This window comes from Oryctolagus cuniculus, chromosome 18 (assembly GCF_964237555.1).
Source record: "Oryctolagus cuniculus chromosome 18, mOryCun1.1, whole genome shotgun sequence".
NCBI classification, from domain to species: domain Eukaryota; kingdom Metazoa; phylum Chordata; class Mammalia; order Lagomorpha; family Leporidae; genus Oryctolagus; species Oryctolagus cuniculus.
Genome location: NC_091449.1, coordinates 26,306,061 through 26,332,104, shown reverse-complemented (window position 1 = coordinate 26,332,104; position 26,044 = coordinate 26,306,061). Strand labels below are relative to the sequence as shown.

General features: G+C 46.1%; 1 protein-coding gene across 8 annotated transcripts in view; it reads left to right on the top strand.

Annotated features, from left to right (window-relative positions):
• The first annotated feature begins 729 nt into the window (after positions 1-729).
• URI1 (URI1 prefoldin like chaperone) overlaps positions 730-26,044 on the top strand; it is a 106,579-nt gene continuing 81,264 nt past the window's right edge. For 2 of the 8 annotated variants that reach the window (XM_008274572.4, XM_070062015.1), the window contains exon 1: positions 820-959. In XM_008274572.4, the coding sequence (XP_008272794.2) occupies positions 835-959 (125 nt within the window). In that variant the 5' untranslated portion in view covers positions 820-834. Of the gene's footprint in view, positions 960-4,657; positions 4,795-5,458; positions 5,477-14,128; positions 14,575-26,044 lie in introns of those variants that run through there. The other 6 variants (XM_017350644.3, XM_002721147.5, XM_051833396.2 and 3 more) reach the window with 5 other exon arrangements.

The following is a 26,044-nucleotide window of genomic DNA, read 5'->3' as shown; positions in this document are numbered from 1 at the left end:
GATCAGTCTGCTCCCCAGGCTCTGGCCCCAGCTCCACCCACCCACCACAGGTGTGGAAGTCTGCATTACTGGCCCGTAGTGTCCCTGTATCCCTTTGCCACGTAGCTTTGCGATGTCCTCTCCTTCTGACTCTAGGTTGGTCATGGGAGCCTCAGCCAACAGAACGAGGCTGAAGTGACAGCGTGCCAGTCTGAGAGGCCCTGAGTGCCTGCTGGCTCTCTTGTGCATCTCCAAGACGAGGGCCAAGCCGGCTTGTTGAGACACGTGGAGGATGAGATATGTGGAGCCCCAGCTAAAGGCCCCAGCACAACCTACAGCAGTGGGGCTCCAGGGCTCTTACACACTCATGAAGGGTAAGACATCATTCTTTCCAGCGACTGAGCTTTGGGTGGGTAGGGGCGGTGACACAGCGTTACCCAACTGATGCATGGCTGCAAAGCTGCACCTGCCCCAGCACCTGCCCAGGTGCTGTGCGCTACACAGACCCAGAGGGGGAAATGCCTATGCAAATGGAATCCAGAGTTTCCACACTGCTGCAGACAGACCGCATGCTCAGGCCGGGAGTATAACCCTGCCTTGCACTGAGGAGAGGAGGGGGTGAGGGCCAGTGGGCTCCTTGGCTCAGCCCAGGAAGCACTAGGCAGTGCTCATCCACGAGTTACACGGTCCTCACATTTTGTTTCTTGGAGGACACTCTCGCTAGCTGGGCCTGGAGCTGAGGAAGAGACACACGGGCCTGTTCCATCCCGGGGATGCGGCGTGAAGCCTGGGCGTGTGACATGCCCATGGCTGAGAGCTGGAACCCTCAGGTCTGCAGGACTCTATGCGACACTCATGTCACAGACAGGGATTCTGTCCACATTCTCTCCCCCGCCCCTCGCCTCCCACTCTTCTCCAGTCGCTCGGAGGTCACTCCTCCACTCAGGTCGCGTGCCCAGGAGGGTGCTGGTCTGGTTTTGGTGAGTTGGAGCTTGGCTGTGCTGCCTCTTCTCATTGCTGGTGTGGGTGGGTGTGAGTGTTTTCCCCTTACGCCACACGGGTGAGTCGGGGCTCTCCAGTGAAGCAGAACCAGGAGGACACATGGATATCCAGATCTGGAAGAGGGGGTTTGCCAGGGGCATTGGCTCAGGTCATGGAGGAGGGAGGAAGTCCCACAGTCCATCATCTGTAAGTGGAGACCCAGGGGGGCTGTGCTGCGATTCAGGCTCAGTCCACCATCTGTAAGTGGAGACCCAGGGGGGCCATGTTGTGATTCAGGCTCAGTCCACCATCTGTAAGTGGAGACCCAGGGGAGCTGTGCTGTGATTCAGGCTCAGTCCACCATCTGTAAGTGGAGACCCAGGGGGCCATGCTCTGATTCAGGCTGTCAACCATCTGTAAGTGGAGACCCAGGGGGGCCATGCTGTGATTCAGGCTCAGTCCACCATCTGTAAGTGGAGACCCAGGGGGGCCATGTTGTGATTCAGGCTCAGTCCATCTGTAAGTGGAGACCCAGGGGAGCTGTGCTGTGATTCAGGCTCAGTCCACCATCTGTAAGTGGAGACCCAGGGGAGCCATACTGCAATTCAGGCTCAGTCCACCATCTGTAAGTGGAGACCCAGGGGGGCCATGCTATGATCCAGGCTCAGTCCATCTGTAAGTGGAGACCCAGGGGGGCCATGCTGTGATTCAGGCCCAGTCTGAAGGCTTGCGATTCAGGAGCTCTGATATCCGAGGACAGGAGAGAGGTGGGGGCCCAGCTCCAGAAGAGAGTGAATTTGCCCTCCCTCTGCCCTCTGTTGGGGCCCTCAACAGACGGGATGGTACCACCAGCCCTGCTGAGGGCCAGTCTTCTTTTCTCTCCCGCTCATCAGCTTACCAGCGATTCAAGGGCTGATGCCTTCCAGAAACCCCCTTGCAGTCACACCCTGAACAAGGCTTGCTGGCTATCCAGGTGCCCTTACTCGGGGGCGCGGACCCCTGCACTTGGCCATCACACCATACCTCCCCACACACTGACTGCTCATAGACTCATTTTCTACAAAGGCTTTGCAAGTTTCTCCAAAGGCAGAGGCAAAATTATTTTCAGTTGGGAGCTCCTCCCTACTGAATGGCCGCTACGGCCGGTGCTGTGCCATGCAAACAGCCCTGTATATTACAGGGGACTTTGGGGGCATTTTTTGCCACCAAGCTTCCATTCTGTGGCCCTAAGGTACCTTTGATTTCCTTCTGAGGAATTTCCTCCATCCCTCTCTCCCTGTGAGAACTGGAGGGACCAGGCCCTCTCTCTCCCACCCCTGGGAGAGCTCTCAGCCAAGCAGACTCTGTCCTATGAGCAGGTGATCCAGGGACCCAAGGTTGGATGGGGATGCCGGCTGCACAGGTGCAGCAGCTGTGGGCTGACCAGACTATGCCTGTGTGAACCCGGCTATGGTTCCATCATTCAGTTCTTCAGGGCTCCCAGGCCCTCTGCCTGCCTTCGCCTCCTGTCCTGCCCCCACTGCCAGCTGAGTTGGCCCCGCTTGGTTCGACAGAGTCACTGTCCAGTTCATGCAGTGACAGCGCCCACAGGAGGAAGAAATTTATTTATTTTTTAAAATTGCATTGAAAATCTCTTGTGGGGACTCCTGCTTCCCTTCATCCCGGGTACAGTACTTGGCAACCCGCAGAATCTTGGCAGGGCTGGGCCTGGCTGCCTGGCCGGGAGTGCCCCCTGGGGCCAGAAGGCCTGAGTGTGAGGCCTAGGCAAACACTCACTGTGGGGCCTCAGCCTGGTGCCACAGCGACTGGCATCGTGTCTGGACTCTGCATCAATAGAGCGGGCCTGATGTTTAATGAGTGCCTTCCCACCAGACCCAGGGGCCTCGAGGAGGTGTCCGTGAGTGGCAGGTGTGACAGCTCTGCAGGAACATTATTTGTCTGCATCGCAGCCCCCAAGGAGGAGACGCACTGACAAACAGGAAAGCGTGTGAGTCCAGGCACGTTTCGTGGGCATCTAACTCGTGTAGTCACCCAGGGACCTGCACTCAGATGGACCCCGTGATTGATTTAGGCTCTGCCATTGCCGCCTTGAGGTGCTTAATAGTTCTTGAGTAAGGGGTCCTGTGTTTTCATTTTGCGTGGGGCACTGCAAATTATGCCATCAGTTCTGATTAAAAAATTGCACGAAATAACACAAGGCAGGACCCCAGAGCCAGACCGAGAAGCGTATACCGTATGAGTGCATGCGTATGAAGATTGAAAACCGGTGACCCCAACCTAAAGGTGTTAGAACTCAGGATGGTGGCTACCAGGGCTGGGGTGGGGAAGGGACAGGGGATGGTGAACAGAGGGGCCTCCGAGGGGGCTCTGGGGTCCTAGAAATGTTCTAGTCTGGGGCCGGCATCGTTACTCACTTGGTTAATCCTCCGCCTGCGGCGCCGGCATCTCATATGGGCACCGGGTTCTGGTCCCGGTCACTCCTCTTCCAGTCCAGCTCTCTGCTGTGGCCTGGGAGTGCAGTGGAGGATGGTCCAAACACCCGCATGGCAGACCAGGAGGAAGCACCCGGCTCCTGGCTTCGTATCGGCACAGCACCGGCCGTAGCGGCCATTTGGGGAGTGAACCAACGGAAGACCTTTCTCTCTGTCTCTCTCTCTCACTGTCTAACTCTACCTGTCTAATAAAAAATAAATTATAAAATTAAAAAAAAAAAAGAAATGTTCTAGCTCTAGATCTGGGAGCTGTGCCCACTTTGTGAAGATTCGCCCACCTAGTTAGGATTTGGGCAGTTTGCTGGTACTTGTTCCTAGTTAGCGTTTGGGCGGTTTGCTGGTACTTGTTACTGGTTAGGATTTGGGCGGTTTGCTGTTACTTGTGCTACACTGCAATGCAAAGTTAACAGAAAATTTGTGAAAAGACTGTGATTTGTGTCTCACAACGTGGGTGGTTTGTGGACAGTCAAAACTCTGAAGTAGGATCCCCAGAGAAGACTAAACGATTCCTGGCCCTGGGCCAGATCCAGGGGTTGATCTCCCGCGGTCCCACTGGGCAGCCAGGGTGGAGAATCCTCCGATAGGCCAACCTTGTGGTTCTGAGCTTGGCGAGGGCCAGAGCAGGCTAGAGTCGGCCTCAAGGGATGCTCTTCTGCTTCCCCCAGCTCCCGGGCTAGTTTCTGTCGTCAGCTCCTGGCAGGTTACAGCCAGCTGTGTGAGTGACAGGCACCTGTTCCCTGACGCTTGAAGTATTTACTGTGAATGGAAGAGTGGATGTGAAGGGGACATCAGCAGGCGTTCAGTACAGAGACATCCATGCGTCTGTGCCCTGGCCTTGCATCTCTTCCCTTCCTTTCCTTTTTTCCTTCCTTTGGTGGTAAAATATACATAATGCAGGATTTGCTATTGTAACAGTTTGAAAGTACATAATTCAGTGGCACTGGGTACAGGTACAATGTTGTGTAACTATAACCAGTTTTTCCAGAACTTTTTTATTATGTTTGATAGTTACTCTGCAACCAATAAGAAGTAACTCCCATAACCCTCTCTTCTGACACCCTAGTAACTTCTAATCTACTATGTTCCTATGAATTTTCCTACTCTAGATGTTTCCTATAAGTGGAATAGCATAATGCCTGTCCTTTTGTGTCTGGTTTATTGCGCCTATGTTTTCATGTTCAATTTACATTGTTTTGTGTTTTTAGGGTTCATCCATATAATAGCATGTATCGGAACTTCACTCCTTTGTAACTGAGTAATATCCACACACAGATGCGTGTATGAGCACATCACATGTACACACACATAGAGGACGCTGGGTTGTCCTCATCTTTTGGCAACTGTGAGTATACTGCTATGAACATGGGTGTACAAGTATCTGAATCTCTGGATTATTTGAGTTATAGAACTAGGAGAGGAATTGCTAGGTTATATAATAGCTTAATGTTTATTTAAAAAAAGATTTATTTAGTTGAAAGGCAGAAATACAAAGAGAGAAGGGGAGGGAGTGAGGGAGAGAGAGAGAGAAAGAGAGAGAGATTGATTGATCTTCCATCTGCTGGTTCATTCCCCAAATGGCTACAATGGCCAGGACTGGGCCAGGCCAAAGCTAGGAGTCAGGAGCTTCTTCTGGGTCTCCCACGTAGGTGCAGGGGCCTAAGTACTTGGACCGTCTTCCGCACCTTCCCAGGAGCATTATCAGGGAGCTGGATCGGAAGTGGAGCAAAAGGGACTTGAACCAGCACCCATTTAGGATGCCAGCCCTACAGGCTGAGGCTTAACCTTCTACATCACAGCACTGGCTCCCTAATGTTTAACTTTTGGAGCAACTGCCAAATTTCTTTTGACAGCAACTATACCATTTTACATTCCCACCAGCAATGGAAGAGAGTTTCAATTTCTTTATATCCTTGCCAACAGTCAACTTTCCTTTAATTAAAGTGTTTATTTTTAGTGGCAGCCGTCCCAGAGACGGTGAAGTGGTACCTCATCACGGCTTTTCACTTCCATAGTGACTAGGAATGGTGAGCTCTTTCCGTGTGTCTGTAACCATTTGTTTATCTTCTTTGGAGAAATGCCCATTCAAATTCCTTACCCATTTTTGGGTTTTATATTAATTCACCAATCAATAAACAAACAATGCAGTGTACATTACATTCTTGATAGTAAACTCTTACTAAATATGTGATATGTAAATATTTCCTTTCCTACTGTGTGTTGTCTATGTGATCTTTCTTGGTAGTGTCCTTTGATACATAAAAGTTTTTAATTTTTTTAAATATTTATTTTAAAGGGAGAGATAGAGAGAGAGAGAGACAGAGAGAGAGACACACACACACACAGAGGAATATCTTCTATTCACTAGTTCACTACCCAATGGCTGCAATAGCTGGAGCTGGGCCAGGCCCAAACCAGGAGCCCAGTACTTCATCCAGGTCTCCCATGTGGGTAGCAGGGGCCCAAGTTCTTGTGCCTTCTTCCGCTGGAAGCTGGATGGGAAGTAGCAGCCAGGACTGGTGTTTTGATATGGGATGCCAGCATCACAGGTGGTGGCTTACCCCACTGTGGTGGCCAAGATGATATCCCTGAAGCTTTTAATTAGGTGAATTCCAATTCACTGTTTTTTTTTTTTTTAAATATTTATTTATTTATTTGAAAGTCAGAGTTACAGCGAAAAGAGAGAGAGAGAAGGAGAGAGAGAAAAAGAGAGAGCGAGTGAGCAATTTCGATCTTCCACCTGCTGGTTTACTCTCCAAATGGCCATAATGGCAGGGCTGGGCCAGTCCGAAACCAGGAGCCAGGAACTTCATCTGGGTCTCCCACAGGGGTCCAGGGGCCCAAGTACTTGAGCCATCTTCCATTGCTTTCTCAGGCAGATTAGCAGGGAGCTGGCATGGAAGTGGAGCAGTTGGGACTTGAACTGGTGCCCATATGGGAAGCTGGCATTGCAGATGGCAGCTTAATGCACTATGCCACAATACCAGCAGTGTTTTCTTTTCTTTAACTTCCCATGCTTCTGATGTCATATTTCAGAGAACACTGCTGAATTCAAGATTATGAAGTTTTGCCCCTATGATTTTATTTTTCTTAGAATATAGTGTTAGGTGTTACATTTAGGTCTTTAATACATTTTGAGTTAAGTTTAAATTTGGTTTAAGGTAGACATCCAATTTCTTTTGTTTGCAAGTATATATCCAGTTTCCTTAGTCCCATTTGTTGAAGAGACTGACATCTCTTGCTGAATGGTATTGAGATGCTGGTCAAAAATCAGCTGCCCATGTATGGGAAGGTTTATTTCTGGGCTCTGGATTCTTGATCATTGGTCCATACGACCAGCCTTATGCCAACATCTCAGCATTTGCTTACTGTAGTAACTTATGAAATACAGAAGTGTTATACCTCCAACTTGTTCTTTTTCAAGATTGTTTTGGTTGTTTGGAGTCTTTTGAAATTCCAGGTCTTTTTAGCATGGAGTTTTCCATTTCTGCAAAACATGCCATTGGCATTTGATAGAGATCAGATTGAATCTGTAGATTGCTTCAGGAGCATAGTTACATTAGTCTGGCTTGTGTAACTGCAGACTGGGTGGATTAAATAACAGGAATTTATTTTCCATGAGTTTTAGAAGCTAGAGGTCTTTAACGCAGGTGCTGGGAAAATTCCATTCCTGGGGAGGTTTCCCTTCATGACTGGTAGATGTCTCATTATGTCCTCATGTAGCTGCTCCTTGCATGCATGGAGAAACACAGAGAAACAGGAGAGAGAACTGGAATCCCTTCTTATAAGGATATTAATCCCTTCCCTTATGACCTCATTTAAAATTATTTCTGGGGCTTGGTGTTGTGGTACAGCAGGTTAAACAGCTGCCTGTGGTGTCGGCATCCTATATGGACAATGGTTTAAGTCCTGGCTGCTCCGCTTTGGATCCAGCTCCCTGCTGGTGTGCCTAGGAAAGCAGCAGAGGATGTCTCAAGTACTTGGGTCCCTGCACCCATGTGGGAGACCTGGGTGGTGTTCCAGGCTCCTGGCTTTGGCCTTGCCCAGCTTTGGCCATTGTAAACATTTGAGGAATGAATCAGCAGATGGTAGATCTCTCTCTCTCTCTTTCTCTCTATCTCTGTGTCTCTCCCTCTCTCTGTAACTATGCCTTTTAAATAAATACATCTTTTTAAAAAATAAAATGAAATAATTCTGCAAAGACCCTATCTCAAAAATATAATCCCATTGGAGGTTACAGCTTCAACTTATGAATTTTGGGGGAACACATTCAGTCTGTAACAATTATTACCTGGTCAGTATTAAGTCTTCCAACCCATGAACATATCATTCCACTTAATTCAGCTTTATTTCTTTCAGCAATGTTTTGTAGTTTCAAGTGCACTGGTCTTGTACCTTCATGATTAAATTATTTGAAGATTTATTTATTTATTTGAAAGTCAGAGTTACACAGAGAGAGCAAGAGAGGCAGAGAGAGAGAGAGAGAGGTCTTCCATCTGCTGGTTCACTCCCCAGTTGGCTGCAACGGCCGGAGCTGGGCTGATCCAAAGCCAGGATCTAGGAATTTCTTCTGGGTCTCCCATGTGGGTGCAGGGTTCCAAGGACTTGAGCCATCTTCTACTGCTTTTCCAGGCCATAACAGAGAGCTGGATTGGAAGTGGAGTGGCTAGGACTCGAACTGGCACCCATATGAAATGCTGGCACTTCAGGCTGCAGCTTTAATTTCTATGCCACAGTGCCGGCCCCATGGTTAAATTTTTTAATAAATATTTTATTGTTTTTGATGCTAGGAAAAATAAAATTATTTTACTAATTTCCTTTTCAGATTTTTCATTACTAGTATATAGAAAAACAACTGATTCTTGTGTGCTGTTTTATCCTGCAAGGCCTACATGATTGGATGTATGTGTGTGCGTGTGTATCATTTAGGGTTTTCTATATACAAGGTCATATCATTAACAATGAAGACAATTTATTTCTTTTCCAATTTGCTTCTTATTTCTTTACCTTGCCTAATTGCTCTCTCTGGAACATTCTGTCCTAGGCTGAAAATAAGTAGTGAAAGTGGGTATTTTTGTCTGGTTCCTAATCTTAGAGGAAAAAAAAATCTTGCTCTTTCACCCCTAACTGAATATGTTAGCAATGGGTTTTTCTTATATGGCCCTTATTAAACTGAGGGGATTCCCTTCTAGCGCTAGTTTATTGAGTGTTTTATCATGGTTTGGATTTTGTTAAACACTGTTCATGTATTATTTGAGATTATTATATTTTCCCCTTCATTCTCCTGATTATTTATTATTTTAAAGATTTTTTAATTTATTTATTTGACAGGTAGAGTTACAGACAGTGAGAGAGAGACAGAGAGAAAGGTCTTCCTTCCATTGGTTCACTCCCCTAATGGCCACTACAGCTGGCACTGTGCCGATCCGAAGCGAGGAGCCAGGTGCTTCTTCCTGGTCTCCCATGCGGGTGCAGGTGCCCAAGCACTTGGGCCATCCTCCACTGCACTCCCGGGCTACAGCAGAGAGCTGGCCTGGAAGAGGAGCAACCGGGACCAGAACCCAGTGCTCATATGGGATGCTGGCACCGCCCCTCTACTGTTTATTTTTAAGATTTATTTATTTATTTGATAGGCAGAGTTACAGAGAGAGAGAGAGAGAGAGAGAGAGAGAGAGAAATCTTCAACTCACTGTGCATTCCCCAAATGACCACAGTGACTGGGGCTGGGTCAGGCCAAAGCCAGGAGCTTCACCCAGGTCCCCTACATGGGTGCAGGGGCCCAAACACTTGGGCCATATTCTAATGCTTTCCCAGGCATTAGCAGGGAACTGGATCTGATGTGGAGCAGTGGGGACTCAAACTGGTGCCCCTATAGGATGCTGACACTGCAGGCTGTGACTTAATCTCCTACGCCATGACACTGGCTCCCATTCTGCTCTTTTAATGATTTATTTGAAAGGCAGAGCAAGTGAAAAATCAATCTTACCTTCTCTAATTTACTCCCCAAATGGCTTGCAACAGGCAGGCCTGGGCCAGGCTGAAACCAGAGCCAGGAACTCCATTCTGGTTGTCCATGTGGGTGGCAGGGACCCAAGGGCAACCTCTGCAGTCCTCCTAGGCACACTAGCAGGAAGCTGGCTTGGAAGCAGAGCAGCTAGGACTCCAACCAGAGCTCCTATATGAGATGCTGGCATCACAACTAGTGGCTTAACCTGCTGCGCCACAACACCAACCCCTCCTCTTCATTCTATTAATGCTACAATACATTGATGGATTTTCCTTAGGTGAACCACCCTGTGTCCCTGGGACAAATCCCACTTGCTCATGATGTATAACCCTTTAAATATGCTGCTGAGGGGGCCGGTGTCATGGCTCACTTGGTTAACCCTCCACCTGCGGTACCGGCATCCCATGTGGGTGCTGGTTCTAGTTCCAGTTCCGGTTGCTCCTCTTCCAGTCCAGCTTTCTGCTGTGGCCTGGGAAGGCAGTGGAGGATGGCCCAAGTGCTTGGGCCCTGCACCCGCATGGGAGACCAGGAAGAAGCATCTGGCTCCTGGCTTTGGATCGGCATAGCTGTGGCTTCAGCGGCCATTTCGGGGGTGAACCAATGGAAAGAAGATCTTTCTCTATGTTTCTCTCTCACTGTCTAACTCCATCTGTCAAATAAAAAAATATGCTGTTGAATTCAGTTTGTTAGTATTTTGTCAAAGATTTTTGCATCTATATTCATAGGGAACAGTGGTCTGTCGTTTTCTCTCCATGTCTTTGTCTTACTGGCCTCAGAGAATGTGTTCCCTTTTTGGTTTTCTTGAAGACCTTAAGAAGGATTATTGTAAATTCTTGAAAGGTTTGGTAAAATTCACCTGTGAAGCCATCTGTTCCTGGGCTTTTCTTTGTTGGGAGTTCTTTGATTCCTGAGCTAATATAGGTCTACCACTTGTTATAGGTCTATTAAGACTTGTTATAGGTCTACTCAGACTTTCTATTTCTTCTCGGGTGAGCTTGGCAGCTTGTGTTGTAGGAATTTTTCCATTTCATCCATTGGGGGAATACCACTGTTCATATTACTCTTCTATAAACCCATATATTTCTGTAAAACAACTAGCACTGTCCCACTTTCATTTCTGATTCTAGCAATTTGAGTCTTTTCTCGTTTTTCTGATGATCTTCTCAACAGATCATCTTTTGCTCTCATTGATAACCTCTTGTTTTCCTGTTCTCTATTCTTCACTCTAATCATTGTTACTCCTTCCTTCTCCTAGCTTTGGTCTAGTTTGTACTTTTCCTGGTTGGGTTATTGATGTGTCAGTTTGCTAGGGACAGCTCAACAATTTTGTGCAGACTGAGTGACTTCCACAACAGAAATTTATATTCTCATAATGTTGGAGGCCTGAAATCCAAGATTAAGGTGTTAGGATTACGATCACTATTTTAAATTTACAACTGTGTTGATTTTGTATTACTACAACAAAATACCTGAAGGCAGGCTAACTTTATAAAGCCAAAGGGTTTGCTTTAGCTCATAATTTTGGAGGCTGAAAGTCCAAACAGCATGGCTCTGTCTCTGGCAAGGCCCCTACTTGCTTGGCTGCACCTCCACGTGGCAGATGGCAGTGGAGGATGTGCAGGGCAGCAAGTGATCACATTGCCAGACAGGAAGCCAGAGGGAGAGACTGGGTCCCACATCCATTCTGGGAACACACTGCCCTTTGACCTGAGGACCTCCCATGAGGCCCCGCCTCTTAAAGGTTCCACACTATCATCACCACGCTGAGGACCAGCTAATAACTGAACCTTGGGGGGCACATTTGAACTTCTCCAAGCCACAGCAACCCCTAGTTTACATAATACATTGTGTACCCATTAACAGCTTTATCATTTTGGTTTATGCATTTGCCTTTTAAATCAAGGCAGAAAAAGTGGAGTTATAAACCAAATTGTCCCAGTAGGGAGATCAACAAATACCGAAAATTTTACTTTGCTAGATGGATGATGTTCCCCGGACAAGTGGATATAATGTGATGGATTTTCAGGGGGCTGGAGCCATTACCTGTTGGCTTTTCCATTTGTGATAGCCTTTCTTCTTCAGGAAAAGCCCCAGGCAGTTACTTTTCTAACTTTCGGTGGACAGGTGCATGAGAGTTCAGAGAGAGGTGAAGTTTCTCACTTAAGGCTTCTCAGCAGGCAGTGGCAGAGATGGAGCTAAAACTGGTTCTGCCTGCAGTTAAAGCCCAACTCCTTTGCTGCCATTCTGATTATCTGACGTTCTCCTATTGGACAGGGAGCAGTTGACAGGAAACAGGCTGGTTAGCTTCCCGTCACTTAAAGTCATCTCCCTTGTCTGTCTTTTGCACTTAGTTGGGGAGGTCACAGAGCAGACACAGAAAGGGCCAGGGCAGCACCGCAGGGCCAGGGTCTCAGGTCTAGCAGAAGGAAGCTGCAAATCCTCACTGAAAGTCCAAATTCTTGCACTCAGGGAGCTGACACTTTAGAGAAGTGATGACCAGCATGGCCACAGATGAAACCGACCATTCCAAAGATTGATAAGCTACAAAGAAAACTTCAGGCCGGCGCCGCGGCTCACTAGGCTAATCCTCCACCTTGTGGCACCGGCACACCGGGTTCTAGTCCCGCTTGGGGCGCCGGATTCTGTCCCAGTTGCCCCTCTTCCAGGCCAGCCCTCTGCTGTGGCCAGGGAGTGCAGTGGAGGATGGCCCAAGTGCTTGGGCCCTGCACCCCATGGGAGACCAGGAAAAGCACCTGGCTCCTGGCTCCTGCCATCGGATCAGCGCGGTGCGCTGGCCGCAGTGCGCCGGCTGCGGCGGCCATTGGAGGGTGAACCAACGGCAAAGGAAGACCTTTCTCTCTGTCTCTATCTCTCACTGTCCACTCTGCTTGTCAAAAAAAAAAAACAAAAAAACAAAACTTCAAAAAGCAAGGTGATGGTAGGTGCTTGCGGGAGATGGGAGGAGCTTCTTTGGAAAGGAAAACAGAGAGACTTCTTTATTTGAAACAAGACCTGCAGTGTTGCATAGTGTCAACCAAGCAAAGGTCTGGGAGAAGTATTTCAGGTAGAGGGACCAGCAAGTGCAAAGATCCTGAGGCGGAAGCTGGTCTGAGTGGAGAACAGAGAATTCTTTGTGGCTGGTGTGAGGGGCTTCCTAGGTAATGGGGAAGGTGGGTGTGATAAGGCAGAATTCTTGTATAGTTGGATTCCATTCTAGTTGTAGTAGGGAGCTCTAGAAAGCACATGTTAGGGTCGGATTGCCTTTTGAAAAGCTCATTCAGGCTCCTGAATGGAGGATGGGATTGGGATGTGTGAATCTCAGATTCCTTCCGGTGGTGGTAACAGAAAATGTGATGCAAACTGCTTTGCTCAGTCAGAAAATGTCCTGGCCTAGTGAACCGGAAGTCCAGAGGTAAGGCAGACTCGGGTTGTTTCAAGCAGAATCACGTTCCCCAGCGCAGTCAAGGATCCAGGCTCTGTGTCTCAGCTCTGCTGGGCGAGACTGAACTTCCTGCTGAACCTAGGAGGTGTCTACACGGTGCTCGGGACCACCTTAAGCACACAGAGCTCCCTGCGCGGCAAGGAGATCCTTCGTTTCCTTATGGCAGTGCTTGCAGAGAAGGAGCAAAAGCCTTCTCACACCTCCAGGAAAACTCGACACGTGGGGTTTCCCATGTCTGTTCCTGAACCAACCAGGAACAAAGACAATGCGCGGCTCTTAGACCGGGCTATGTGGTCCAGGGTTGACCCCCTGAACAGGGGTTGGGGGGATGGGGAGGACGGTGGCCAAGAGTGGAAGAAGTGAACCCACAAGCAGCTGAGGACGGATGAATGAAGCGGTGCCGGGGGAGGGGGCAGGGTGGTGAGTTCGTGTTTCAGAGGTGGTGGTGGTTGGATACACAGTGAGGAAAAGACAACACTGGTCATTCCCCAGGGTATCCTTGCTTTTGCTCTTTGAAGAAAAACAAAGGTGGATCTGGACGGGAGCTGGCGGGGGTGGGCGAGGTGAGGGAAGAGATGTAGAGCAAGCAGGTGCGCCGGGGTGCTAACTGCAGGCACCCCCAGCCCACGGCATCTGCAGAACCCTGGATGAACAGCGCTCCCCTCTGCGGGGCGGGGGTGGAGAAGACCAGGTTAGGACAAGCCCAGTTCCATTCAGTAAGATTCATCTGGCGCCTTGTGTGTACTAAGGGTGGAGGAGAAACAGGGCACAGGAGTTCTACAATAAGAGGAATTTTGTGGGTAAAACTACCCGGGAAAACTCTCTTAGTCATCCATGGTAACATATTAGTATTAGGGTGGATTATTAGATGTGTCACGATCATAATATGTACAGTAATTAATACACACGAAAACGTCTATTTTAACTCATTCAAAAGGCTCAGGAAAGAGTGGAATTTGCCCAACTTAAACGTGCTTAGGAAACAGCTTTAGTGCATGAATTCAGCTCCTACAGCCAGAGACAGGGCTGAACGACTGGAGGGGGGTGGGGCACACAGGCTACAGGCGCAGGCACACTCGGGGCTGGGCTCCAGGCCGCCGGAACCTGAGCTCCAGCCGGGCTGCAGACGCCCGGCCCCGGTCCAGGCCAGCCGCGCGCGCGCCCGCCGCGTGCACTCCGCTAGGGGCGGGGCCTGCGCGCGCTTCCCGGCGTGCCGCGCGGGGCGGGGCCTGCGGAGGAGGCGCGGAGGAGGCGCGGCCGCCACGGGACGCCTGGCGGGGCCCGGCCACGGCAGAGGCGCCTCCTGCATCTCGGCGGTCGGCCCGCTGCTAGGAGCCCGCGGCGGCGGCGGCGGTGGCGGGCGGCATGCGCGTGTGAGATGCGGCCGCGGGCAGCCCGGACGCGAACAGCGGCCCCCGAGGCAGCGGCCAAGGCAGACGCGGCCTCCTCAGCGCCGGGCGCGCAGTGCATGAGGGCGAGCACGCGGGCGCTGGGCAGCCGCCGGCCGCGCCGCCTCCATAAACACTTGTTTAGGACTCGTTCGCCCCGTTGAGGCCTCCAGTGCCCCCGCCATGGAGGCCGCGCCAGACCCCGAGCCCCACGCCGCGGCCTTGGCCTCGGCCGCGGCCCCGCTGCGCGCCCCGGAGGTGGCGCGGCTCCGCGAGGAGCAGGAAAAGGTAACAGGCCGGGCCGGGGCCGCGGGCTCGGGAGGTGCCGGCTCCCCGCGCGTCCTCGGCTCCTGGGCCCCGGGCCGGGGGTCTCCGCTCGCCCCCGGTCTGCCCCTTTCCGGCCCCTCCGTGGGCCGCAGCCCCGCGCCCGCCCCGGGTGGGAGCGCTGGCTGCCTCCGGTCTCGAGAGGGAAAGTGTTGGGAGAAACTTTTGTCACGTGCTGCTGTCGTCCTGTCCGGAGCCCTTTGACCTTGGAGCGCTGGGGAGGGGTGGGAGAGAGGGGCGTGACTGTCTGGTACAGGGGGTGAGCATTTAAACTTGATAGACAGGCGTGCGTGGGAATTTGGGGTGGGGGGGTGAGCATGCTCAAAATGGAAGTGTTCGCCTTGCCTCCTTTTCAGCTGCTTGTCCAAATGTTGCTAAAGTGTATACTTTATGTTGCACATAGTTTCACTAGGTTCGTTGGGAGATGCATCCTGTAGCAGTCTCGGCTTTGGTGGCTTAGTACTTGTGAAATGGAAATGCCATTTTGTTAATTTTAATTTGAATGGTGTAACGAACTGATTTTAAGCTACAAGTAAGGAGAAAAAGTTTGGCATCTCCTAATGAGATTGTATAAACAGTCCTGCAAATACAGCTCTGTTGTTAAACCTGAGATTTTCCTGTGGCTTCTGTGATATTTCAGATTGATGCTGTCTCCTGTCTTGAAATTCTTTGAAAAGCAGCATTTAATTGACTTAAAATGTCCCATGTCCTACTGGAAGAGAGCATTATGGTTTTAAAAGATTAGGAGGTTACTTCCAAGTGTAAACAGTTTGAGAACCCATAACTTTTTCTATTGGACGTTTCTGTACAAAAATGACCACTTACATTTGTATTCGAAAGATACTCAATTAAGCTACGTGAGGGTTTTCATGGAACCTGACCAACCCTGGCTTGCTTGGAAGCCACCTGTTGGATGAACCATGGGCACCTTTTCTTCTTAGTTCTGATTGGTTTAGATGATTCCCTCCATTGGATTTCCTTTCCTGAGCCTGTTTTGGTCTAGTACCATAGACAACTGTCGGATTTTAAACTTGGCGGCTCTTTCTCCAAGATGGGGGTTGAAAAATTCAGCTGGTTTCACGAGTTTAAATCATTAGGCATGAATATGTCTTTTTTTTTTTTTTAAAGAGAAAAATAGGAAGGAAGAAAGAAAAAATGTCCAGTTATAAAACTGTTCCTTTTTTGGCAAAGCCATTCACAATTTTTGTTCTCTTAGAAAATGTGAAGCAAACCCTCTGAAGGTGGTGTTTTCATTGCCTTTAGTCTGTAGTGGAATTATTTTGGCTTCCACGGTACAAAATGTGTATAATGCTGACCTGATATGTTTTTTTCCCATTTGGGATGGTGAAAAGAGGGATCGTTGTTGTTTTTATTCTGATGTTAGTGTGACTGAAATATGAAGGATACTTTTTGGGGTGCTCTGAACAGCTTTCTGCTAGCGAAGTCCAGTTGTATTTGAAGGCAGTAAGTGCCTTTTCAGTTACAGTCCTATGGAAAACAAAGTGGCTGTTTTCAGTGGACACTGGCTATGTCACCAGACTGTCTACGTCGTGTTGATATTAACTTCACACATAGAATAAGCGTGTGCATATAACTTCTGAGTCTGTACAGTGATTCCCAGTTGATGATAAAGCCCTTCCACAAGTATATTTGACTCTGTAATAGAAGGATCTGTTTCAGTGGGCAGGATTCTCATCAGAGCGCAAAATACTCTTTTAGGCAGTTATGCTTTCATTATAGTTCAGTGCAGGACAGCTTCACCTGAAAATGGTGAGTTAAACGTTTTGTGAAGGGGGTGGGTGTTCATCTCAGCAGTTAGGATGCTTCTTGCGATGCTCTCATAGAGAAGTGACTGGGTTTCAGGCCCAGTTCTGGCTCCTGACTCCAGCAACCTGCTCATGCGGACCCTGGGAGGCAGCAGTTGGTGGCTCAAGTGGTCAGGCCCCTGCCACCCATGTGGGAGGTCTGGGTTGCGCTCCTGTGCCCCTGCTTCTACCTGGCCAAGCTTTGATTGTTGTGGGTATTTGGGGAGTGGCTGGCTAATTGATGGAAGTTCTCTGTGTGTCTGTCTGCCTTTCAAAAAATTAGTAGAAATTAAAATAATTAAAGAAAAATTAAAATTAAAGGGGACTTTATTTACATTTTCAAGCCAACTCAGTTGTAAAAGTAGTGAAATGACATTCTGAATGTAAAAAAGAAAGCTGTCCTAGTAGCTCTGTTAGTGTGGCACTTAGTCTTACTTTATGTACGTTGAGTGAAATATACTTCAGCCTTTGGCCTTTCCCAGGAGGGAATTAAATGCTGAAGGAGATTATTTGAATGCCTATTTTCTCAGTTTTCCCTGAGGTGGGACCTGCCTTGGTTGAGAGGGTGTTTCGTGTTTTTGATTTTAACTCTGAAGAGTATGGTAAGTTTTACCTCTTCCTGCTCTCTGATTTTTTTTCTTTGTGTATCCTCTGGAACACTGAATAAAAAGGACAAAGACAAAGGGGTGTGAGTGAGTCAGAACCCCAAAAATGACATTTGTACTACAGGATCAAATATTTTAACATTATTTGTTTTCACTTTCACTTGTAGAATCAATGCTGATATATTTTCAGAAATAAATTTTTTTAGTTAAAACTTTGTTCTTTTTTTGATCTAGCAAAAATACATATAAGGAAAGTTCCCTGCACCTTTGTAATAAGAAAGAGCTAAGAATCCAAAAGTAGGACATTGATTAAATAGATCCTGATACATATTATTCTGCAGGATTTAAAAACTGGGAGAATATGTGTAGTATAGGTTCCAGTTATATGTGTATAAATATTCATATACCTTGTATAAGAAAAAAACACCACTGTTTTAAGAGCTCACAATTTTGTTTCTTATTTTACTTAAAACTTTGAAATTGTATGAGAGGTTTTAGATTTTTTAATAAAGACTTGATATTTAAATTTTAATGAAAACTCTGGTGTTGTGTTTTTAATTGCTAAACACTTTCTAAACCTGAAAAATGGCTGTTGGCTGGTTTGAACACGTTTTATTTCTTTGTTACTTCAGAGATGACAGATATAATTTGTTTTCTCAAAGTTTTTGCTTAATCTTAATTCTCTTACAAAAAGAGAGCAAAACTCGGTTCATTTTTTTCCTTCCACTCTTGTAACTAAATTTCTTTTTACCATTAGCAGTAAAATATTTGATGGAAAAATGTAAGCTACTTAAGTGCCTGAATAGACTTCGACCTATGCCATAAAATCTGTGATCCAGGACTGTTGGGGAGTGCCTTGAGCAGTTCAGGGAGATTTCCTTGTACTGAGATCTTGCTAAATTTGGGTTTTGTCTGAGGATTGCATTGTGTTGAAATTTTGGGTTCTTGGCTAAGGTCATGTTTCTGGAATATCTGTATTTTATGTCCAGCTGCTATTTTCTTTCATTAGCGGAACTGAGATTTTATTGTCAAAAAAAGTGGTGTATGGTATGGTTTTCATAGGTGTATTTGCAGGGTAGTGGTAAGACTGGGCCGGCGCCGCGGCTCACTAGGCTAATCCTCTGCCTTGCGGCGCCGGCACACCGGGTTCTAGTCCCGGTTGGGGCGCCGGATTCTGTCCCGGTTGCCCCTCTTCCAGGCCAGCTCTCTGCTGTGGCCAGGGAGTGCAGTGGAGGATGGCCCAGGTGCCTGGACCCTGCACCCCATGGGAGACCAGGAAAAGCACCTGGCTCCTGGCTCCTGCCATCGGATCAGCGCGGTGCGCCGGCCGCAGCGCGCCGACCGCGGCGGCCATTGGAGGGTGAACCAATGGCAAAGGAAGACCTTTCTCTCTGTCTCTCTCTCTCACTGTCCACTCTGCCTGTCAAAAAAAAAAAAAAAAAAAAAAAAAAAAAAAACCACAGAAAAAAACTGGAAAATTCAGGGTAATTTGTTTATTATCGAGTGCCTCATGTAATTCTCACTTGGAATTTTGGAATAGCTTATGCTTTCCTAATAAGAAATCTTGGAGAATTAAGTGCTCTAAGAGTAAATAATAAGACTTTTCATAAAGCAGCATAGCTAATTTTACTCAGTGATGAGGTTACGATGTTTCATGACAAATTAAACTTCAGATAGTTTAAGCCATGTACTCTAGAGAACAACTGCTCTTCTTTCCAGTCTTGTCTTCTAAGTCAAAGGATTTAGTGAACATGTAGTATTAAAAGTGCCTAGTTTTGTGATAGATAAGGATGGGGAGAAAAATAGAGCAAGGTAAGGGAGAGACAGGGAATTTTTTTTTTCTTTGAGCAGAAAGTAGTGAGCGAGTTGTGTTAATATACAGAGGACATCTCGAGGAAGAACTCCCTAGTAAGGGTGAGAGTGGTACCAGAACACTCTAAGAATTTTTATGTTTATTTTTGTGAAGTGGGATGCCACTGAGGTGTATCTTGAGATTGATCTTTTTTTTTTTTTGGACAGGCAGAGTGGACAGAGAGAGAGAGAGACAGAGAGAAAGGTCTTCCTTTGCCGTTGGTTCACCCTCCAATGGCCGCCGCGGCCAGAGCGCTGCGGCCAGTGCACCGCGCTGATCCGAAGGCAGGAGCCAAGTGCTTCTCCTGGTCTCCCATGGGGTGCAGGGCCCATCCTCCACTGCACTCCCTGGCCACAGCAGAGAGCTGGCCTGGAAGAGGGGCAACTGGGACAGAATCCGGCTCCCCGACTGGGACTAGAACCCGGTGTGCCGGTGCCACAAGGCGGAGGACTAGCCTAGTGAGCCGTGGTGCCGGCTGAGATTGATGTTGACTTAGATGTTCATTTGTCATGCATGTATAAGAAAGGGAGGGATGGGAATTAGATTATATGGAATAAATTCTCTATGTGTGAGGCATTGTGATTGATGTTTGCAGATCTGGTGTTATCTCTTCACTAATGCTCTTAATTTTTTTAGGTGAATGATTTGGCTTTTTCTAGTTTTGTCTGGAACTTTCTCTTTAGGTTATTTGTGTCTTCAGTTCTGTTTTACTGCCAGAAGTTTGTGAAAGTTCCAGCTGTACCACATCCTTACTGTTGTTTGGTGGTATTTGTCCTTTTCATTTTTGCTAGCCAGCTTTGTGATGACAAATGGAGTTGATCACGTTTTTAAACATTTATTGACTATTTGGACTTTTAATTTCTTTTTTTAATGAAATAACTGCTTATCTTTTATCTGCATTCTGTTGGAATGTTAGCTGTAATGTAAAAGATTTATTTATTTTTTTTGAAAGGGCGACTTAAGAGAGGGGGAGAAACAAAGAGAAAGAGATCTTCTATCTGTTGGTTCACTCCCTAAATTGCTGCATCTGCAGGGACTGGGCCAGGCTGAAGCCAGGAACCGGGAGCTTCATCCGGCTCCCCCATGTGGGTGCAGGGGCTCAAACAGTTGGGCCATATTCTGCTGCTTTCCCGGGTGCACCAACTGGGAGCTGGATCAGAAGTGGAACAGCCAGGACTTTTTTTTTTTTTTTTTTTTTTTGGAAAGCTTTTATTTAATAAATACAAATTTCATAGGTGCAGCTTTTGGAATACAGCGCTCATCCCTGCATTCCTGCCCTCCCACCCCCACTCACGTCCAACCTCCTGCTCCCTCTGCCTTCTGATTCTTCATTAAGATTCATTTTTAATTATCTTTGTATACAGAAAACCAACTCTACTAAGTAAAGATGTCAACAGTTTGCACCCACACAGACACACAGAGTATAAAGTACTGTTTGAAGACAAGTTTTACCGTTAATTCTCATAGTACAGCTTTTTAAGGACAGAGATCCTACATGGGGAGCAAGTGCACAGTGACTCCTGTTGTTGATTTAACAATTGACGCTCTTATTTATGATGTCAGTGGTCACCTGAGGCTCTTGTCAGGAGCTGCCAAGGCTATGGAAGCTTTTTGAGTCCACAGACTGACTCTGTCAGAGTCCATAGACTCTGTCAGTATTTAGACAAGGCCATAAGCAAAGTGGTAGTTCTCTCCTCCCTTCAGAGAAAGCTACCTCGTTCTTTCTTGGCCCCTTCTTTCCACTGGGATCTCACAGAGATCCTTCATGAAGGTCATTTTTTGCCACAGTGCCTTGGCTTTGCATGCCTGACATGTTTTCATGGGCCTTTTAGCCAGATCCAAATACCTTAAGGGCTGATTCTGAGGCCAGAGTGCTGTTTAGAGTGTTTGTCATTCTATGAGAGTCTGCTATGTGGCCTGCTTCCCATGTTGGATCATTCTCTCCTTTTTATTTCTATCTATTGTTATTAAACATTTGATCTTATTTATGTGATCCCTTAGTCACTTAATCCTATCTTGATGATCACTTTGATTGCTCACTTTAACATGTAAGATGGCATTAGTACCATCTAGCTTAATGGGATTTGGAGTCCCATGGCAAGGCTTTTTTTTTTTTTTTTTTTTTTTTTTTAAACAGGCAGAGTGGACAGTGAGAGAGACAGAAAGGTCTTCCTTTTCCGTTGGTTCACCCTGCAATGGCCACTCTGGCTGGCACGCTGTGGCAGGCGTACCATGCTGATCCGAAGCCAGGAGCCAGGTGCTTCTCCTGGTCTCCCATGAGGGTGCAGAGTCCAAGGACTTGGGCTATCCTGCACTGTGCTCCTGGGCCACAGCAGAGAGCTGGACTGGAAGAGAAGCAACTGGGACAGAATCCGGCGCCCCGACCGGGACTAGAACCCAGGGTGCCGGTGCCACAGGTGGAGGATTAGCCTAGTGAGCCGCGGTGCTGGCCGGCAAGTTTTTAGCTTTACCCTTAGTGGTAAGGCTGTGGGAATGTGTGCCGAACTGTACATTTCTTCCTTATTCCCACTCTTATTTTTTAGTGGGATCAACTTTCAGTTGGATTTAAGCACCTATGAATAATTCTGTGTTAAGTAAAGAGTTGAACCAGTGATATTAAGTAGTATAAGTAGAAAAAGAAAATAGTAATAAAATAATAAACTGTTCCTTGGCAGTCAAGAAAAAGGCTGATCGAGTCATTGCTTCTCAGAGTGTCAGTTTCACTTCTACAGGTTTCCTTTTAGGTGCTCAGTTAGTTGTCACAGATCATGGAGAACATATGATATTTGTCCTTTTGGGACTGGCTTATTTCACTAAGCATGATGTTTTCCAGATTCTTCCATTTAGTTGGAAATGACCGGACTTCTTTTTTTAACCACTGTATAGTGTTCCATAGAGTACATATCCCATAATTTCTTTATTCAGTCTTCTGTTGACGGGGATTTAGGTTGATTCCAGCTCTTAGCTATTGTGAATTGAGCTGCAATAACCATGGAGGTGCAGATAGTTCTTTTATTTGCTGATTCCATTTCCCTTGGGTAAATTTCCAGGAGTGGGATGCCTGGATCATAAGGTAGGGCTGTATTCAGATTTCTGAGGTATCCCCAAACTGTTTTCCATAGCAGCTTTACCAGTTTACGTTCCCACCAACAGTGGATTAGTGTGCCTTTTTCTCCACATCCTAGCCAGCATCTGTTGTTGGTAGATTTCTGTATGTGAGCCATTCTGACTGGGGTGAGGTGAAACCTCATTGTGGTTTTGATTTGCATTTCCCTGATGGCTAGTGATCCTGAACATTTTTTCATGTATCTGTTGGCCATTTGGATTTCCTCCTTTGAAACATGTCTATTGAGGTCCTTGGCCCATCTCTCCATTGGGTTGTTTGTTTTGTTGTTGTGGAGTTTCTTGATCTCTGTAGATTCTGGTTATTAATCGTTTATCAGTTGCATAGTTTGCAAATACTTACTCCTGTTGTGTCGATTGCCTCTTCACTTTCCTGACTGTTTCTTTTCAGGCAGTGATTTAACCCACTGCACCACAGTGCAGGCCCGATATGAGTGTTTTTTTCAGTTATGTATTGTAAATTTCTCCTTTAATCTGTGACTTTTTATATTGTCTTGATGAACAGAAATTTTTAATTTTAACAATTATTTTCTTAGTATTTAAGCTTTATTATTTTGCCTGTTGTGTTGAGAGCTACACTGCACCTGGAATTGACTGTGTGCATTTGGGAGCTGATGTCAGGTTTCATTTTTTACCAGGTAGATGTCTGGTTGCTCACCATTATTAATTGGAAAGAGTGTCATGTCTCCACTGCATTCTCATCTTTGTCAGAAGTCAGGTGACTGTGTGGATCTGTTTCTCGACTTTCTGATTGGCTTGTTTTCTTGTGGCACATCTGCACTGTCTTAATCATTATGGCTTTATAAATTACATTGCTAACTGGGAGTGTAAGCTTATTTGTGGTTCCTCAAGGTTTCCCTGTTTTATTCATTCTAGTCTTTATGTCCTGTCTTCCTTCCTTGCCTTTTATAACTGGCTAAATTCTCTAGTGATAGACTGAATAGAAGTGGTGATAGTGGGCATCAGGGGTAAACTTTGAAAAGTTCATTAAGTATGATGTTTACTATATTTATTTTGGATTTGCTTTTAAATATTATTATTTTTATTTATTTGAAAGGCAGAGACAAAGAGACAGAGTGCTCTTATCTGCTGAGTTACCCTACCACAGCAGCGACTAGGGATGGCCCAGAGCCAGGAACTCTCTGGGTTTTCTTCTTGGGTGGCAGGAACCTGATTACCTGAGCCATTAGCACTGCATCCCTCTTTTATCAGGAAGCTGAAATCAGAAGCCTGAGCTGGGAATTGAACCCATGCACTTCTATTTGGAAAGCAAGTGTCTTAAATACTAGGCTAACTACCTGACCCTGTTTTCAGTTATTTCGGATAAATACCAGGATTGGGATTGCTGAGTCATATCATAGCTCTTTTTTAACTTTGAGGAATTACCAAATTGTTTTCCACAGTAGCTACCCAATTTTGTATTCCCACCAGTTATGTATGAGGGCTCCAACTTGACCACATCCTTGTCAACACCAATTTTCCATCTTTTTGATTATAACTGTTTTGAAGTATGTGAAGAGGTACCATTGTGGTTTTGATTTCCATTTTTGTAATGACTCAGGCTGTTGAGCATCTTTTCATGTGCTTATTGGCTGCTTGTGTATCTTCTAGGACAATTTTTTTTTTTAGTCATTGCTCTCTTTTCATTCACAACTCTTTTTTTTTTTTTTTAAACATTTTATTTTTTTGAGAGTTAGAGTTACAGACAGTGAGAAGGAGAGACAGAAAAATCTTCCATCCGCTGGTTCACTCTCCAGATGGCCGCAGTGGCTGAAACTAATCTGATCCAAAGCCAAGAGCCAGGAGCTGCTTCCCGGTCTCCCCTCTAATGCAGGGGCCCAAGCACTTGGGCCATTTTCCACCACTTTCCCTTAGCAGAGAGCTGGACTGGAAGAGGAGCAGCTGCGAGTAGAACAGTTGCCCATACAGGATGCTGGCGCCTCAGGAGGAGGATTAACCTGCTGCTCCACAGCACAGGACCTGAGGAGAAGTTTCTGTGTCCTGTGTTCATTATTTAGTTTGTCATTTTGTTGTTGAGTTGTAGTTCTTTCTATTTGTGTTTACATATTAAACTCTGCTATATGATTTACAGACATTTTCTCCTATTGCATAGATTGTTTCACTTTCTTCATAAAGTCCTTTAATGCATAATTTTGTATGTATACATTTTAATGTATAATTTTGGTGTCCAGTTTATTTTTTCTTTAAGTTGCTTGTGTTTTTGGTGTCATATCTAAGAATCCATTGGCAAACCCCTAAGGTCATGAAGATATACACCTTTTTTTTTTTCTAAGAATTTTATGATTTTAACTCTTACATTTAGGTCATTGATCCATTTGAATTCATTTTTTTCATGTTGATTGTTGAATTTGAGAACATTCATCAGGATATTGTTATATGAAGGCTTATAATCTGAGACTTTCTTTATGCTATCATTTTCACCATCATCATTAGTGTCTTGCTGTGCTAGCCAATGTGGTAGTCACTAATCACATGTGGCTACTAAATTTAAAGTTTAACTTAATTAAAATTAAATGAAATTTAAAAATTAGTTTCTCAGTCACAGTGGCCACCTTTCAAGTGCTATTGACTGTTGTATTGGACAACACTGATATTAAACATTTCTGTTACCTAAGAAATTCTGTTAGATAACACTGGTCAAGCCCACTGCTATCTTTCTATTTGTATTCTCTTCATTGCTCATGAAGTATGTTCCTCTTTCACTTTTCTTCTTTTTTGCCATTATGGGTAGAAAAATAAAAATTCTGAATTGTGTTTATTGAAAAAACAGGTAATAAAGATGGTACCTCTGGTATTTTTTTTTTTAAGATTTATTTATTTATTTGAGAGGCAGAGTGACAGAGAAAAAGAGATTTTTCCATTTACTGATTAATTCTCCAAATGGTTCTAACAGCCAGATCTGAGCCAGGCTGAAGCCAGGAGCCAGAAACGCCATCCTGGTCTCCCATGTGAGTGACAGGAGCCCAAGTTACCCGAGTTGTCATCCTCTGCCTTCCCAGGTGCATTAGCAGGGAGCTGGAATGGAAGTGGAGCAGCAGAGACTGGAACCAGCACTCTGATGTGGGATGCCTGTGTTGCAAGTGGAGACCTAGCCCACTGCATCACAGCACTGGCTCTCCATTTTTTTTTTTTTTAATACTTATTTGAAAGTTGATGCAGTAAGATAACTGAAGGTTGATTCCACAATTCTTCCATTTTATTATTTAATTTTTATGTTAAGTCTGGGAATAACTGATCATGAGTTAATTGCTAGGGCAATGAAATACGTCGTTATAACAAAGTAACTTATAAAATAACAAAATGTATTGTTATATCAAAGTCATTTATAAAGTAAAGAGGTTTATTTGGCTTGTGCTTTTGGTTGCTGGAGAGTACAAACAGCAGAGGGCTGGGGTGCTAGAAAGGGCTTCCTTGTTATTTCACAAGTCATAGCATGATGAAGTGTGAAGGGAACTGGCTGCGTGAAGAAAGTCAAGGCATTGGAGTGGCCTCACTTCATAACAGCTGTTCTGATGGGACAACAGTAATTCATTCATGGGAGTAGAGCCCTCCTGACCTAATTGCCTTCCACTAGGCCCACCTCAAAAACTTCCTCCTGGTCAGCACCACCAGTTTGGAGAGTAAACTTCCAACACAGGAATCTTTGAGGAATAAACCATGTTCTTACCATAGCAACCAGGACTCCATGAGCACCCTGATGTTGTACCTGATACTTTGAATTCAAATCCATTACCACAGGGGGGTTCTTCAGTGCACTCCAATCTATAGTTGAGTCTCCCTGCTTCCATAGGGAGAATCTTGGTTCTCAAGTACATCTGTATTTATCTATAATATATACAAAATAGTTTTTAGAATTCCCATTTTTTAAAACAAATTATTTTCATTTTATTTGAAAGGCAAAGGGAGGGAGAGGGAGAGGGAGAGAGAGAGAGAGAGAGAGAGAGAGATTGAGATCGAGATTGAGATTGAGAGACATCTCTTCATTAGCTGCTTCACTCCCCAAGGGCCTGCAGCAGCCAGGGGCAGGC